Source organism: the organism of the source record quoted next, unplaced genomic scaffold, assembly GCF_019419815.1.
Source record: "Pyrus x bretschneideri cultivar Hongxiangsu unplaced genomic scaffold, Pyrus_bretschneideri_v1 Contig22, whole genome shotgun sequence".
Classification (NCBI taxonomy): domain Eukaryota; kingdom Viridiplantae; phylum Streptophyta; class Magnoliopsida; order Rosales; family Rosaceae; genus Pyrus; species Pyrus x bretschneideri.
The window spans coordinates 3,160,035-3,174,636 of record NW_025999524.1 but is presented as its reverse complement, the minus strand read 5'-3'; the positions used below and the strand labels follow the sequence as shown (position 1 = coordinate 3,174,636).

The 14,602-nt window shown below is 35.6% G+C and overlaps 2 protein-coding genes across 2 annotated transcripts; both read right to left on the bottom strand.

Annotated features, from left to right (window-relative positions):
* Positions 1 to 2,955: 2,955 nt before the first annotated feature.
* On the bottom strand, positions 2,956 to 10,009 carry LOC103967822 (nucleolar protein 14-like). Its single transcript, XM_048585011.1, has 15 exons — positions 9,604 to 10,009; positions 9,388 to 9,522; positions 8,936 to 9,092; positions 8,439 to 8,494; positions 7,998 to 8,057; positions 7,726 to 7,881; positions 7,324 to 7,452; positions 5,394 to 6,083; positions 5,016 to 5,208; positions 4,719 to 4,912; positions 4,520 to 4,624; positions 4,254 to 4,393; positions 3,737 to 4,015; positions 3,305 to 3,631; positions 2,956 to 3,186 (listed from the first exon to the last, which is right to left on the bottom strand). Exons 1-14 carry the CDS (start codon positions 9,898 to 9,900, stop codon positions 3,361 to 3,363), a joined length of 2,862 nt encoding a protein of 953 aa, XP_048440968.1. The 5' UTR covers positions 9,901 to 10,009; the 3' UTR covers positions 2,956 to 3,186; positions 3,305 to 3,360.
* A 1,114-nt stretch (positions 10,010 to 11,123) lies between these two features.
* LOC125477782 lies at positions 11,124 to 12,338 on the bottom strand. The gene is made up of 2 exons (XM_048585235.1): positions 11,942 to 12,338; positions 11,124 to 11,642 (listed from the first exon to the last, which is right to left on the bottom strand). The coding sequence occupies exons 1-2, from the start codon at positions 12,300 to 12,302 to the stop codon at positions 11,254 to 11,256; spliced, it is 750 nt and encodes a 249-aa protein (XP_048441192.1). The 5' UTR covers positions 12,303 to 12,338; the 3' UTR covers positions 11,124 to 11,253.
* Positions 12,339 to 14,602: the final 2,264 nt, after the last annotated feature.

Genomic DNA, 14,602 nt, shown 5'->3' with positions numbered 1-14,602 from the left:
GATGCTTGCTTGCTTTCGTGTAATTAACGATGCTTGAAATTATGTTTCCTAGTTTACATTAAGCATCCTTGAGAAATTAACGATGAAATTAAGTAACCTGATGTAATTTCTGTTGGCACATCACCCTGAAATTAAGGATGGTTTCTTGTGATTAAAATTCAGGGTGATGTGCCAACAGAAATTACATCAAGTTACTTGTCTAATTACTCTAATGGTGATCAAGCATTAAGTAAATTAGATATTTTAAATATGATGATTAATAATTCAAAGCAAGCATGCATCTATTCATGAGCAAATTAATAAAAATCACATATTCATGCCAAGGCTCGTGGCCTCCCCCTAGCAACAGGAAATTAGTTACGTAAAATCATATATATTATTAAGAAGAAAATGATTGAAAACAACTGTAAAATAAAGTTGAATCGTCAAAAGCTCTCTAAGTCGAGTTCTCCAAAGTATTGCATGTGAACTCTAATGGCTAATTAGCCTTATTTATATTACTACTACAAGTAAAATACTTCTTAGAAAAAAAATATATTGTTTTAAAAACTAGGAAACAAAATAAGTTAAAGTAAACTAGGAAACATAATTCTAATCAATTATGAGAAATCTGTCCATCCACAGATGTCTTGTGCAGAATGGCCCATCGTCATAAACATCATCTTGGATGCCAAAAAGCTCAAAAAAGTCAAAAACATCACTTTGACAGCTTCGCACTCTGATCCTTTATTTATTCACTATAAAATTATAAATTAACGGCTCATCATAAAAATCTGAAACTTTGACATGAACATTTTGAAGGACTCACGAATATCCTCCAATTGGAATCACTTAACACAGATGAACAAGATGCCACTTTTGTCCCAAGCTTCTTCTTACTCGTCTGAATAGTTACTACAATCCAAAGAGAAATCATCACCAATGACATTGCAATACATGATTGCTTTCAAAGTGTTAAAAGTGGTTTCAGATAACTAAAAGGTCGCTTCTAACAATATTTGGCATAAAAACATAAAAGTGATTCTAGAAATAGTTGGATTTTAACAAGAAGTTTAAACTTGTTTGCAAGAAAAGCGCTTCTAGGCTGCTAGCATAAGCGATTATGAATATAAGTGCTTTCTTTTACTAGCATCAAATGCATTCAATATGACTTTGTGCTGAACCACAGTCATAAATGAATCGAGTAAAATATAAATCAAAAGTTACAACATTTTATGTGCACTCGCATTGGAAGATATAGCCTAACATGCATTCAAATTCAAAGTCAAATTTGAATGAACAAACGAAACAAACGCAAAAATGCAATGCAATCAGTATTAATATGGCAGTTTCCGATGCTTGTATTATATTTTGCTCGACTCTTGAAATTCCTCAGGTCATTAATAAATAAAAAATAATGCACTATATATGAGAATAATAATCTGTATTAATTCTACAAATACAATTACATGCATATATACAAAAATGGGAGCGAAAGAAAGCAGGGAAAGTTCAAGCTCTAGCTCTATGAACGAGAATAAGGAGGGAAATGAGAACAATGTGGCTGGTCTTGTTGAAATAGTCGTAGTTTTGGCTCTCGCTGCGTACGGTGCATCCGATGTTATTGTTTCGTGTTTGAGCCAACGAAGACGATGAACGCTCCGGGGAGGGACTTCCGGTTCTTTTGGGGATGATCTTGAGCGCGACCCTTCTGCTTATTTTAGGGACCTGCGCACGTAGCAAGTGGAAATATGAATAAACAGTTGTAGGAATGATGGAGAGTCCTGCTTATGTTTTGTTGATCCATTGTTATGTTGTATTTTCTCTGTCTCTAATCTGAATTGAGCGTTAAATCTTGGAGGTCGTTGAATCATTCAAACTCATCAAATAAATGGACAGTTCATCATGAATATATTACTTGGTACTTACACCGTTTACTGAAACATGGTTATTAATATTATAGAAAACTAGAATTTAATCCCTAAATAAGATGAAGTTTAGAAAAATGTCTTATACAAGATTAAAAATTGATTTTAGTCTCTAGAATCTATTTAATGCCAACATATGTATTCAATGTCTCTCTTTTTTATTGGATAATTTTATGAATTTTAATTTTAATTCTCATTATGGTAAGTATCTTATATAAGAAAATATTTTCGTAGAGATTTTTCAGTACACTTATGTTTTTGCATATTTTTTATGTGTCACTAATTCATTACATTATATTTAGGTAGGAACATTTCGGTACACTAGGTTAGTATAATATGTTTAGATACAAACATTTCAGTATATTAGTTTAGTATAATATATGTAGGTACCGACATTTCAGTACACTAGTTTAGTATCATATAGTTAGGTATGAAATTTTCAGTACACTTATGTTTTTGCATATTTTTTATGTGCCACTAGTTCACTACAATATATTTAGATACAGATATTTCGGTACACTAATTTAGTAAAATATATTATGATACGGATGTTTAGGTACACTAATTAAAAGAAGTTAAATAAAATTAATGAATTAAAATGTGTATAATAATAAATTTAAAATTTAATGCAATGACATTAAATAAGATATCTATAAAACAAAAATATAATATGAGTTTGAATTAAGTACACATTAAGAGACTAAAATCAATACTAAAATCAATATACAATCTGACACCAGATTTTTATTAAATTTTAATCGTCTTAAAAGATTAAAGTTCAAAAATACAATTCTCGACTTGCCAATCTATTTGTTTACTAACACATGGAATTGAAAAAATTTAGCTTGTTAGTTACTAACACGTGGATCAGGAATTTTAACCAATTCGAAGGCTCATTGTTTGCATATTCATTTGTTCTTTTCATTTTCATTCCCCAGATTCTAAATTTCTCTTGTTTCAAATAAGTAAACGTTGCAAAATATTATTCTTAAAGGTGCGAACGAGATAAACCATCCATAGATGTAGGTTTTGAAGTGTAAATAAGGTGTTGAAGGAATATTGAACGAGGTTGCATGAAAGCACGTCGAAAACATTGTAAAGATACAAAATTCTGGATGAATTTCTAAACATCGAGCAACCGATATAGTTCCAACCAAAATTGGATACAAAATTTTTACTATGAATACATTTATAATAACCTAAACGTTGCACAAAATTTGCACCATAGAAACTGCCTTCATCTGTCTCCCTTAACGTCCGCGATACAAGGCCGCCATACCTGCAACCAGTGAGCGAGCGAGTGAATTCCCGAAGCACCAACATTAGTAATCTATTACCTAAAAAACGTAACGGGAAAAAAAAAATCAGAAATGCTGCTAATATTGCCAAAATATTACCTTGACCTTGAAGGCAAAAGTCATGAGAAGGTACTACGCAACCAAAACAACCAAACTCATCGCCTTCTCTTCTTGCCTTTGCCTTTGCCTAATTGCCCAGACTTCATAGCGTGTTCTTGTTCTTGTAGGAAAAGTCGTACCTTTCCATATTTCTCAGCTTTTTCTTCTTCCATCAGCGCCTTATCCCTCGCCTTCACCTCGTACAGGAAAGAATTATCCTTACGCAGTTCACGAATAGCCCCTTTAGCTTCTTGCTTCAAAAGTTTCTTCATCTTTCTTCTCTCGGCTCGTTCCCGATCTGGATCATAGTCTCTGCCCTTAACAAAGCTGCATAACAAAATATCATTTAGTGGTGACTCCAGCAATACGTTCAAGCACTACCCAACATAATAACATTATGACAATTGGGTACGGGAGGTAAAGATAAATTACTTCTCCTCAAATTTCGGATTGAGCATTTTGATAGCCACTGGCTTTTGCTTCCGCATCTGAAGTGGTTGCCACAGAATGTGATGTTTATCTGCTTTTGTCTTAATCAGTTCAGCAACATCTTTCAATCTGTCTGTTAATACTTGTGGCATATTCTCCTGTTGTGCCACTTCAAGCAACAAGACTGAAATTGGCAAAAATATTTCGGGAAAAGAACTGAATCCTTCGTAAATGATGACAAACTCACGTAGAGTTTCAATCACCGTAACCAGCACACTAGCCCTGAAAATTAAAAGTTCCAACTTTTAAAGTCGTAAGACCATATGCAAACTTTACAGTATTGTTATTACACAATTAGAATTACAAAAGCAATAATCTGGTGGTGGCAAATATCAAGTTGGACCAATTTTGAGGATCATTTATAAACAGCAAAACTGAACAGTCTGCATAAACCCTAAACAACATACATCATGTGGGCACTTCCACAATGTATCATTGAGTAGAGTAACCATTTCCTAACCTGAAATTGTCAGAGCTGAAAAAAGAGGAGTCCTCCGGCAGGTCCACTATTGTGAGAAAATTAAGAGGATCGACCTGACCTACGGATGCATGTATACATAAAAGAGGCCTGGTTGCTTTTAATTCCATAAGATGACAAAACTGAAAGAAAACAAAGAGAGGATTGTTACTTCACCATATAACTGTAAACTAATTTCCTTCCGATGACAATAAAAACATAAGGTGCCGCCAAATATAAAAAAATTACGTTACAAGGTACAGTCATACCTGAGAATTTTGACTTGCCATTGGCTTTCTGTCTTTAGCTGCCATCAACAATGTTGTGAGAAACATGACTGCTTCAGGACAGAACTTCCGAGATTGTTTGGTGATCTACATAATACATTAATTAAAAGAAAGAACTGGGAATTGAAACTGTTGGACAGAACAGTAAATCAACCAATTCATATAACTACGAAATACATACACCGAGAAGCATAGAGCACAAGAAAGAACCAACTGCAGTATCACGACCAGACACAATAGGACAACGAGCCAGATATTCACACATCAACAGTGTTGCTGGAGTCATGACCACATGACGAAAATCAGAGCATGGAAATATCAGGGACCAAAGCCTCAGAAGAAATAATGTCTTTGAAGAAGGCCAACAACTCTTTTCTGTAAAAACAAAACAATGACAAGAAGTCATCACCTTAGCAAGAGCAAACTTGTCACTATGCTACCAAATAAACAAAAAGCTAAAGATTTCAATTTGGATTACCTGGGTTCTTAACTGTCCCACTAAATTCTGTCCGAGCCCGTAAAATTCTCTCACGAGCACAAATTGCAGCGAAGTATGGAGTCTCCATACTCATCTCAATCAATGGCTTAACCAAAAAATTTAACAACTCCATATTCAGTGGCTTTTTATTTGCTAATATGGCAAAATACTGCAGAAGTACACCATAAAATACCTGGAAAATGGCAGAAACACTCATGAGTGCTTGGCAAATATAATTAAAACCGAAGATGTATATCTTCACTTGACTTTTTTCTTGAATTAGGTCAGATATTAAATCTGACAGTACAGAATTGTTTTTATTTGACACATAATTTCAAAACTCATTTCCAAACATAGAAGCAACAAACAGTTTCATACTTGCATTTTCTTCCGGTTTTCTGCTGCAAGCTTGATTGCATTGCTTTTCCGGATTCGATTAATAATCAAGACAATGTCAGCATTAGAAAGATTATCCACCAATACACCTAATTCTTCGAAGCTTTTTGGAGCTTCAATTAGGTATGGGAGGTCTGATTGAGTAGAAGGTCGTTTACCGTCCTGAGATATTTTCTTGGCATCTAAAAAATCACCCTCTTTTTGACCGGCTTCAGCAGCATCAACTTTTTTCATTTTTTTCAGCTTTCTTGGTTCCATCTCTTTTTCGTCAGCATCATCATCCTCTTCATGTGCTTCAGACCCATCTTCTTCTTCTTCCTCCTCATCCAAATCATTTCCAAGATTATCATCATCACTTTGTTCCCAGTCCTTCATAAATAGACTCTTTTCACCTAGATTAATATCTTTATCAGATCCTTCACTGTCATCCTCAGGACTTTCTGAATCCTCAGAAGCGTCGCCTTCTTCACTCTCAGAATCACTAGCATCATTTCTTTCTAGAATCTCATCAACCCAACCCTTTTTAATCCGTGGCTCTTCATCAAGTGAGAAGGAATCACCAAGATCGTCTCCAGATATGGGTCTTGGCTTCTGGTTAGATGGTGTCTCAGCATCTTCATTGTCATCGTCACTATTGACGTCAGTGGCAAGCATCCTCTTCTGTCTCTCTTCCTGAATTGTGACCCAAATTCCAGTAAGCGTTCAATTTCATGCTAAAAAGGTACAAATGAGATACAACATTCAATTTCTGGGTTTTTTGTTCCACTAAGTAAAGGGCATGTTTACTTATCACGAATGGACATCCTAGGTATGGGTATCATTCCCAACATATCTTGTGTTTACTAACACACAAGGAGATAAAAAAAAAAGAGGGTCCCCATGTCAACCATGTATGGAATCATCAAAGCGGGTTGTTTAGATCATACCTGAACAACCAGGTATCATTCCCATTCACGACTTCTCCCAATTAAACATGCCCAAAAGGAAATGGAAAGCCTAACGTTCAAAAAGTTGAATATAATACATTTTGTTGTTACAGCACTAGAATCAAATTGTACTAGAGATGACACCAGTTACCACATATATATATATATATCAAATGAAGGATATATCTTAGTGGCCAAAAGCATATACACTGCGTATGCCAACACTCTACTATTATTTACTAATATGGACTGATAATATTGCAAATAACTTAAAAATTTGCACTAACAAGAAAAACCCTCCAGAGGATCAGATTACAAGTAGGACAACCTCAACCAAAATCATTTTACAACTGCTAACATATCCCACAGTATGTGAGAAAGAGAGTAATTCTTAAATTCATTTGAAACTGAAGCCCAGAAAGCTGCCCAATATTTTATTCTTCCCCATAGATCTGCTACCCCCACACCAGTATAATCCTCAAAAATTCTTTTGTTACGCTCCAACCAAACGTTCCAAAAAACTGCCGACACCAGACAACCCCACAAAGCTTTAGCTTTCCTCCCAATTCCTAGAGCCTCAAAATTAGTACTTAGAAGCTCGAAACAACCCTTTGGGATGACCCAACTTACTCTAACCTCCTGAAACAATTTCCACCACAGTTGAATCGTGTAAGAACAATGAAGAAAAATGTGGTTAACACTTTCCTCCTTTGCTTTACACAAACTGCACCAATGGGGAGAGATGCAAATAAAAGGACTTCTCCTTTGAATTTGATCACAAGTGTCTGATCATGAGGAAGGAACTACAATCATGTATGTACCAGTGCTTCTAATTTGGACATAAATTGATACCAGAACATTGAACTTATTAGCAACAATATAAATCCTCAACTTAAAGCAAAGGCAGGTGCATTGGCATATCAATTAGCATGCACATGACATGCATGAATGCAAAAAAATTCATAAATTGTAACAAAATAAGATACCTCTAAATGCTCAAGCTGCTCTCTCTCCTCTTGTGCTATCTCTTCAGGTGTCTTTGTCCTGTCTGAGGGTTGAGCACGGCTAACCATGACTAGGTTGCCAAAAGTTTTGAAATAAGAGCGGGATTTTTCCTGCCAAATCCAGAAAACTACATTATTTCCCAAGGCTATACTAAGTTAAACATTTAGAACTACAGCTTCACACAATATATGTACAGCAAACACACAAAATACAAAGGATTAAATTAAAAATCGAAAATTGGAAACAATATAAAGTGGGCCCATGGCACACAAATTTTAAATATCAAGGAATTAAAAAAAATCTTAAATAAAAGAAAAAAAATTAGGAAAAAGAAAACCAAACCGTAGAAGTTAGAAACCAATAAAGGACCTTCATGGAAATACCTGTTCAGAAAGCTCATCCTTCTTTGAATGCTCATTCGGAATCTTCATCTCTGGTTCAGCAATTTGTAACAGTTTGGAGGGCACTATAGATGTGAAAGATTTGTCCAATTCTTGCCTAAAATCTTCTAGTTCTTCCTTATCTTTTGCTCTTTCTGCCTGGAATGGATCAAAGGAAAAACAAAGGAAATCATAACTAAAAAGAAAAGGTTTCCAGAAACGCATGTAACCATTATCATCAAACAAGTTAATGCCATAAAGAATTAGAACCCCACCCTATAATATTTGTCTTTTGCCATAACCTCCTTCATTACTTCCTTCTTGCTTTTAGGTCTCTGTAGTATGAAAGCAATGAAACAAATTAGGATCATTTATAAGGGGAGAGAGAGAGAGAGAGAGAGAGAGAGAGAGAGAGATAAAAGAATAGATTATAGAGGGAGAAACAAGAAACAGAATTACTTTAAAACTACAATGACTTTCTAAATTCTAAAGGGAATTAACTCCTCTAGTAAGTCTGAACATGGTGAAACATCATACAAAAAGCCAAGTAGCAAAGCAAAAATGGTAATTGAAGCGATCAAGAAATGTAAATTAAAATCCTGAAATACAGGTACAATACCTAAACTCTAACAAACAATTTTTTTTATGTGTATATCTAAAACAATCTTGAATTAGGATATCACACAGCAAAATTCAGATAGCAGAAAGGGCCTCACATTTTCCTCTCCTTCCATTAGATCACCGTCCATTTGATCTGTCATGGCTAATCTTTCTGCAGAGAACAAGGTAGGCACCATTAGTGCAATTAGCATAATCCTAACAATCAATCACCAAGTCATGGGGAGAAGCACGTGTTTCCTACAACGTAAAATCACTGAAAAAACTTTGGTTAACAACAAAGTCTGCTATCATTTTGTGGGTTTTTACTTTCCTTTACTCCATATGAGCAAGAGTTCCTTCGGATACTTGTGCGACAACAATAAAGCCTAGTCTGGAAAATAATACTAAGTATGAGCCAGAATTGTCCAACTCAGCCATCAACCGCACGTACTTCTCTCCAAACATTACAGTGGAAAATCATGGACATGTCAATAGCCAAATATCAATTGCTCACTGAATCCTGACTGATGCATTCTAAATTTAACTTGCACAAATGAAACGAAAACTCTACTGGATAAACAAACAACACAGACAGAAGTATCTCTATCCATACTCTTAGTTTTAGTGGTTTCTGTGTCGTCGTCTTCATCTTCAGGCAGCCCATCATCCTCAAAATCATCCCTTTCAGATAATGCACCAAGACTTTGAAATTCAAAGTCGTCTTCTTCTCCATCTGATAAGTTATACTTGCTTTTCTTGTTCGTCTTCAACTATTCAAGAAAATGAAGAGAATAACAAAATGAGAAACGAAACACCATAGTAACAAATTACACATGATTCCATGAATTAAACTGAATAAAGTTCTGGAATAGAGTTTATAATTGCGTATAAAGCTCGAGAAAAGTAAAGGAAATTTAGATATCATATGTTAGATATGTACATTTTAATGAGGTAAGCTTTGTACAACGAACTACAACTGTTTACTATTTCCCTATATTTCCTGGTAACCAAACAGAAAACAAAGCTGACCCCAAACAATGGCAGAAATTCAGAAAATGAACTTACTTGACGCTCGCGCTGCGCACGCCGAATGGCCTTATCGAACTCGTCCAGCTCGTCATTATGCTCCCCAATTCGCTTATCAACAAAGACCGAAGCTTTATTACTCTGCTCGTACTCCTTCAGCAGCGTATTCTTCCTCTGAGCCACCAAAACATAAATAAATCAATAAAATCACAAAATTTGAATTAAATTCAGCAAGGGAGTGACGCAATTCAGTACCTTTTCAATGGCGAGAGAGCGGGAGAGGCCAACTCGGCGCTCTTCGCCTTTGCGCTTTTTGCCGAGAATGTCGAATTTCCTCCGGGACCAAATGGTTTCGAAGGGGTTAGGTTTTGGGGGGGCCTGGTGCTTCATGGCGACGGCGTTCGGACCCAACTTATTCTTCTTCTTCTTCGCCGCCGCCGCCGTCTCATGGTTGTGATTGGCGTCAGCTCTGCCCGGTTTTGGTGATTTGGCCTCAAAAGGGTTGGGTTTCGAGACGGATTTCTGGTGATGCCTCTCCTTGTGTTTAGCCATTGGGGACTGGTGTGAGCAGAGAGGAGATGGCAGTGGTTTAGGGTTTAAGCATTCGAGGAAGAAGGAGGCGGGGCTTAGGGTTTTGCGGGAAGTTTTGTTTGTTGGTTGAAATATGGGAATTTCAGACTGACGGGCCGGGTTGGGAACAAATCGAATCTGAGTCGGGTGTGGGTTGATTCGTTTGAGCCCGCCTCACTTATCCGTGGATTGTTTGTTAAACATTGCTTTTGATGAATGGTAATTAACATTTATTTTCTCCATAAACAATTGTGGTCTAGGAGACTGGACTTAGGGTTTCTAATAAAACTACGGGATATAATATGAGTGGACGACAAAATTAATATATCATAGACTTATAAAATATAATTTTAATAAATAAATTCACGTGTTATAACATAAATAAATCGATAATATTAAAATAAGTAGTACCAAAAACATATTGACTAAGTTCACCAGATTAATATATAGAGAACTTGAATTTTCTCCATATGGTGGTTTCCAATATAAAATAAGCTTGCAAGGGAAGGTATATGAATCAGAAGAGTTATTTCATGTTTCCATGTTGGAATTGTAGATGGAAGATGGAAAGTATACAGAAATCGCTCCTAAACCCTGACAAAGCTTTGGGAAGGCGCAGCAGTTGAAGGGCCCCGTGTCTTAGAACTGACCTGCAGCATATATTTCAGGTCTATATCGGACTGAAATAAGTGGCTTCTCTTCAAAGAAAAGATATAGGGCCTATCAGCTAGCTTCTTTAATTTATGCTCTTTTCCATTTTCTAAGCATGACCGCCTGCTCAGGCTTTACCAGAGGGCAACCATTCTTTGTCCTTCTATGCATATCATCTTTTTCTTTTTCCTATATATATATATATATATATATATATATATATGTATGCGCAAACTATCTGATCATAATCATACTTACACCCATATAATTTGAAGATTTGAAAACATCCATTACAATACTATTGATCATTTCCGTCAACTTCATTAATTTTTCTAATAAATACGAATGTAAAATAAGAAATTTCGTCGCCTTCGGAATCCTATGCATGTCACCAACTGTGTCCTAACTAAGGGAATATGTCCCAAAGATGCTTTAGTGTGAGGTTAGCTAGGCCTTTAGGCCCTTTACTGATACTAGAGGTATGAAACTTAATAAAAGTAGTCGGGGGACTCCATTGTCTCTCCAAAGCAATAACAGACCATTGGCCAGAATAATTGCAGTAACACTTTTTTCATTCACAACCACCCTTTTATTTACAAACAGACGCAGAAACAATCATAATTTGCGTGCAGTGAGATTAGACTATCATATATATGCTCTTGTCTTGGACTCTTAATGATTTGATTAGGCCAATAGCCAGAAATCTTTCTGGCGCTTTGTAGTAATCAAATACCCTCCAACCTTCCTGCTTTTCCTCCTCACAGCAACTGCCATGCAACTGGCATTTTGTATACAGTACTCCACCACACCGCCGCCGACCCGGTTGCCGGCCCACATCATCAGCAGACGCCATGTAGTAGACTTCTTTTTCTGCCCCAGAACAAGCAGTCCCACTTCTTGTTTCTTTGCCGCTTCCAGTATTGTTGGACCTTTCTCCTTATTCCCTTCCACCACCACTGCAACCTCAATTTCTACCTCTGGTCTCTTCAACTGACACATGTTCCTCAAAGAGTGGACAAGTGCATAAGCCCTTGGAGATGGAGCTATCTCCTTGCTGGCCTCCTCACCTTTAGCTGTAATAAAATAAGTAAGACATTATCATAAATTTTACATAATTTGTGTGTTTTTTACAAAAGTAATCTTAAACCGGACCTTAAGTCATATATACTTTACTCAAAAAATCAAATTAGAGTTACATAAAAGAAAATTGTTATTAAAACGTCAAAATAGTCATTATGCACCTGTTTGCATTAAAAATGAAAAACAAACGAACAAAAGACGACGAGTACAAAAATATTATTTTAGAGTACTAATTAATAACAATTCTTTATGAAAACCGACAAATTAATAAAACAAAAATAAAATGTCCAACCTTGTTTTGAGTTTGAAGATTTGGTGACATGAAGCAGCACAATTTTATCCTGGCTTTGCACAGTGTGAGAGAGAGCCCATTGGATGGCTCCTTTGGCTTCAAGGCTGGAATCAACCACAATCATGATTTTCCGAGCTATTACCAACCCAGCTTTTTTAGGGTTCTCATCACCACCACCACCAGCTGCTTTCACTTTCTCTTCTTCTCCAACATTCCCAGAATCCTCAAATTTTCCATCACTACTTTTTTTAGCGACATCTGAAACATCTGGCTTGGACTGTATCGGTGGTGAACGAACCCTCACGTGTGGCCTAATCCTGTTTAGGCAGAAATTAGGCAATTTTGTGCCTATTTTCCCCATTTTTCCTGAGATGAAACTCAATGGCTTTGAGATGCCTATAATTCTTATATATATAAAGAGGACTGACGCTGGACAAATTTCTAGATGTTGGTCTGGGGGCCACGGTGTTAATTTTATTTCTGCTTTGCGTTTGCTTTATTAGTCTTTTTATTTATTTATTTATTTTTATTTTTTTTTGGCCGTGTAATCATGTTTGTTCTTTGTTTCTTCTTTTTTTACCCCCTTTGTGGGTGCTATTTCTGAACGTGCTTCTCATGAAGCTGTAGGGCCATGCAAGGCTATGTGGCATGTTAGGGTAATCAATTTATTTTTCAAAGCAAAATAAAAAATACTATAAAAAATAACAATATATTGCTTACATATCGATAATTTTAGTAACAAATAATATATCATGATGAATATTTATTTCTTTAATTCATATAAATGATTAAACAACATCTGATTTGATTGATTTTTGTAGATGAATAAATATCACTACAGAATATTTTTTGTAGATAAATATCAAGAACTCTACTGTGTTAGGTGAGATGTTGTTTATATAATTTTTGTGGGGTTTAATTTTCATTTTTGTATTCCTAGTAGTGCTGGCATCCTCTTAGAGCAATTATTAATGCAAGATATATCGCAATTCAGATAAGAAAATTATAACTTTGTGCAGAAAGGCTTTTAGTTATGCATTATGTATCTGCATAAACAACTAGCGTGGCTCAAACGCAACCAAAATCATCATTGTGAGAGAAATCAAATTTTACACACAAATCCAATAATTTTTCACGCATTAAAAAAGGTTTATAAATCATTGAGCATGAAAGCTCAACTGCAGTTCATACTTTAGCATAAAATTTTCAGAAATTACAGTGGGATTTCTTGAGGTTGGTCTATATTTGATGCTGACTATAATTACATGCATGTATAGATAGAACTATATGACTCATGAATCATGATGATTAATAACAGGTTTTATAATTTTCGGCTAACTGTAGAAAAAATTGCACTGGTTAGAAGTTTTGGTTACAGCGAGATCATGCTCGATACATAATGCATATCGAGCTACGACATGATGAAACAAGTTAATGTTTGTGCTTGAAAACAAATTTTGTTTGTTAAAGTGCTAAATCTTTCATTAATTAGGATGCTAAACCACTTTACAGAAAGAAAGGACGTGCCAACCTCCATTTTGACTTCCAATCTCAAAACAGCCAAACAGTACAGACTTGTGAAAGAAAAAGGGTTTTCTGCATGTCTTATCAAAGAAAAGTGGCCAAACATAATCCTGTTTAAGGCAATTAAGCGAGTAATGTTGACTTGTCACTTCACAAATTTGTTGATTCAACTTTGAGTAGGTTAAAGCTGGATTAGTTCACATTTGTCGACATTTTTCAACGACGATAACATGTTACGTAGTATTATAAATTTACACTCATATAAAAGTTTCTCATCATAGGAGTTTCAGTCACCGCATAAAAGATGGTATTCTATGGTTACGGAACTATTGTAAAACACGCGTCTCCTTCCTATTTCTTGACTAATTTTGTGACATTTGTCTTGGCACTTAATCGGAATTAACACTGTTAAGTTCCATTATAACATAACAGAAAAGGAAAATAATAATCTTATTAGATCCTCTATGCAAATTGACCGCACCAACGACGATTTTGATTTAGATGGTTTGTCCGCCAATTGCGAGCGCACGCCACCAAGACCGCCCACCCTGCTGATCTCTTTCAATCTCAACATGTGGGTTTGCATCACTAGCAATCTTCGCATTATTGTTAATCTCTTTCTCGAAAACTTTGGAAAGATTGGAAAACTTTGGATTCAGATCTGAAGTTGCAATTGCCTAAAATTGTAGAATTTGAGTCTCTAAGACTCTAATGATATCCATCATTTTTTAAGGTAAACAATAATAGTGAAAATTGGTGTTGTACTAGAATCAACCTGGGACCGCAGCAATGAACGGAGGAAGAAGCGTTCGCTGAAATGTATACAGAAGCCGATACAATGATGGGATTATCATTATTTTTTATTTCAGTTATGTTTTAATGGGCTTAACAGTGTTAATTCTCTATTGAATTTCAAGACAGGTGTCGCAAAATTAACAAGGAGACATGCATGGAGAAGACATGTATTTTGGGGGAAAAGCATCTTCGCCTGATCATTTTCCTGACGATCTTAGAAATTCTGTAATCGTAATCATTCATCGTACATAGTGTGATCAAAAATTATTTCAAAATTTAAAATTTAAAATTAAATAAATAGTACCTAACGAAAACTGACTGCACAATGTACGATGAACAATC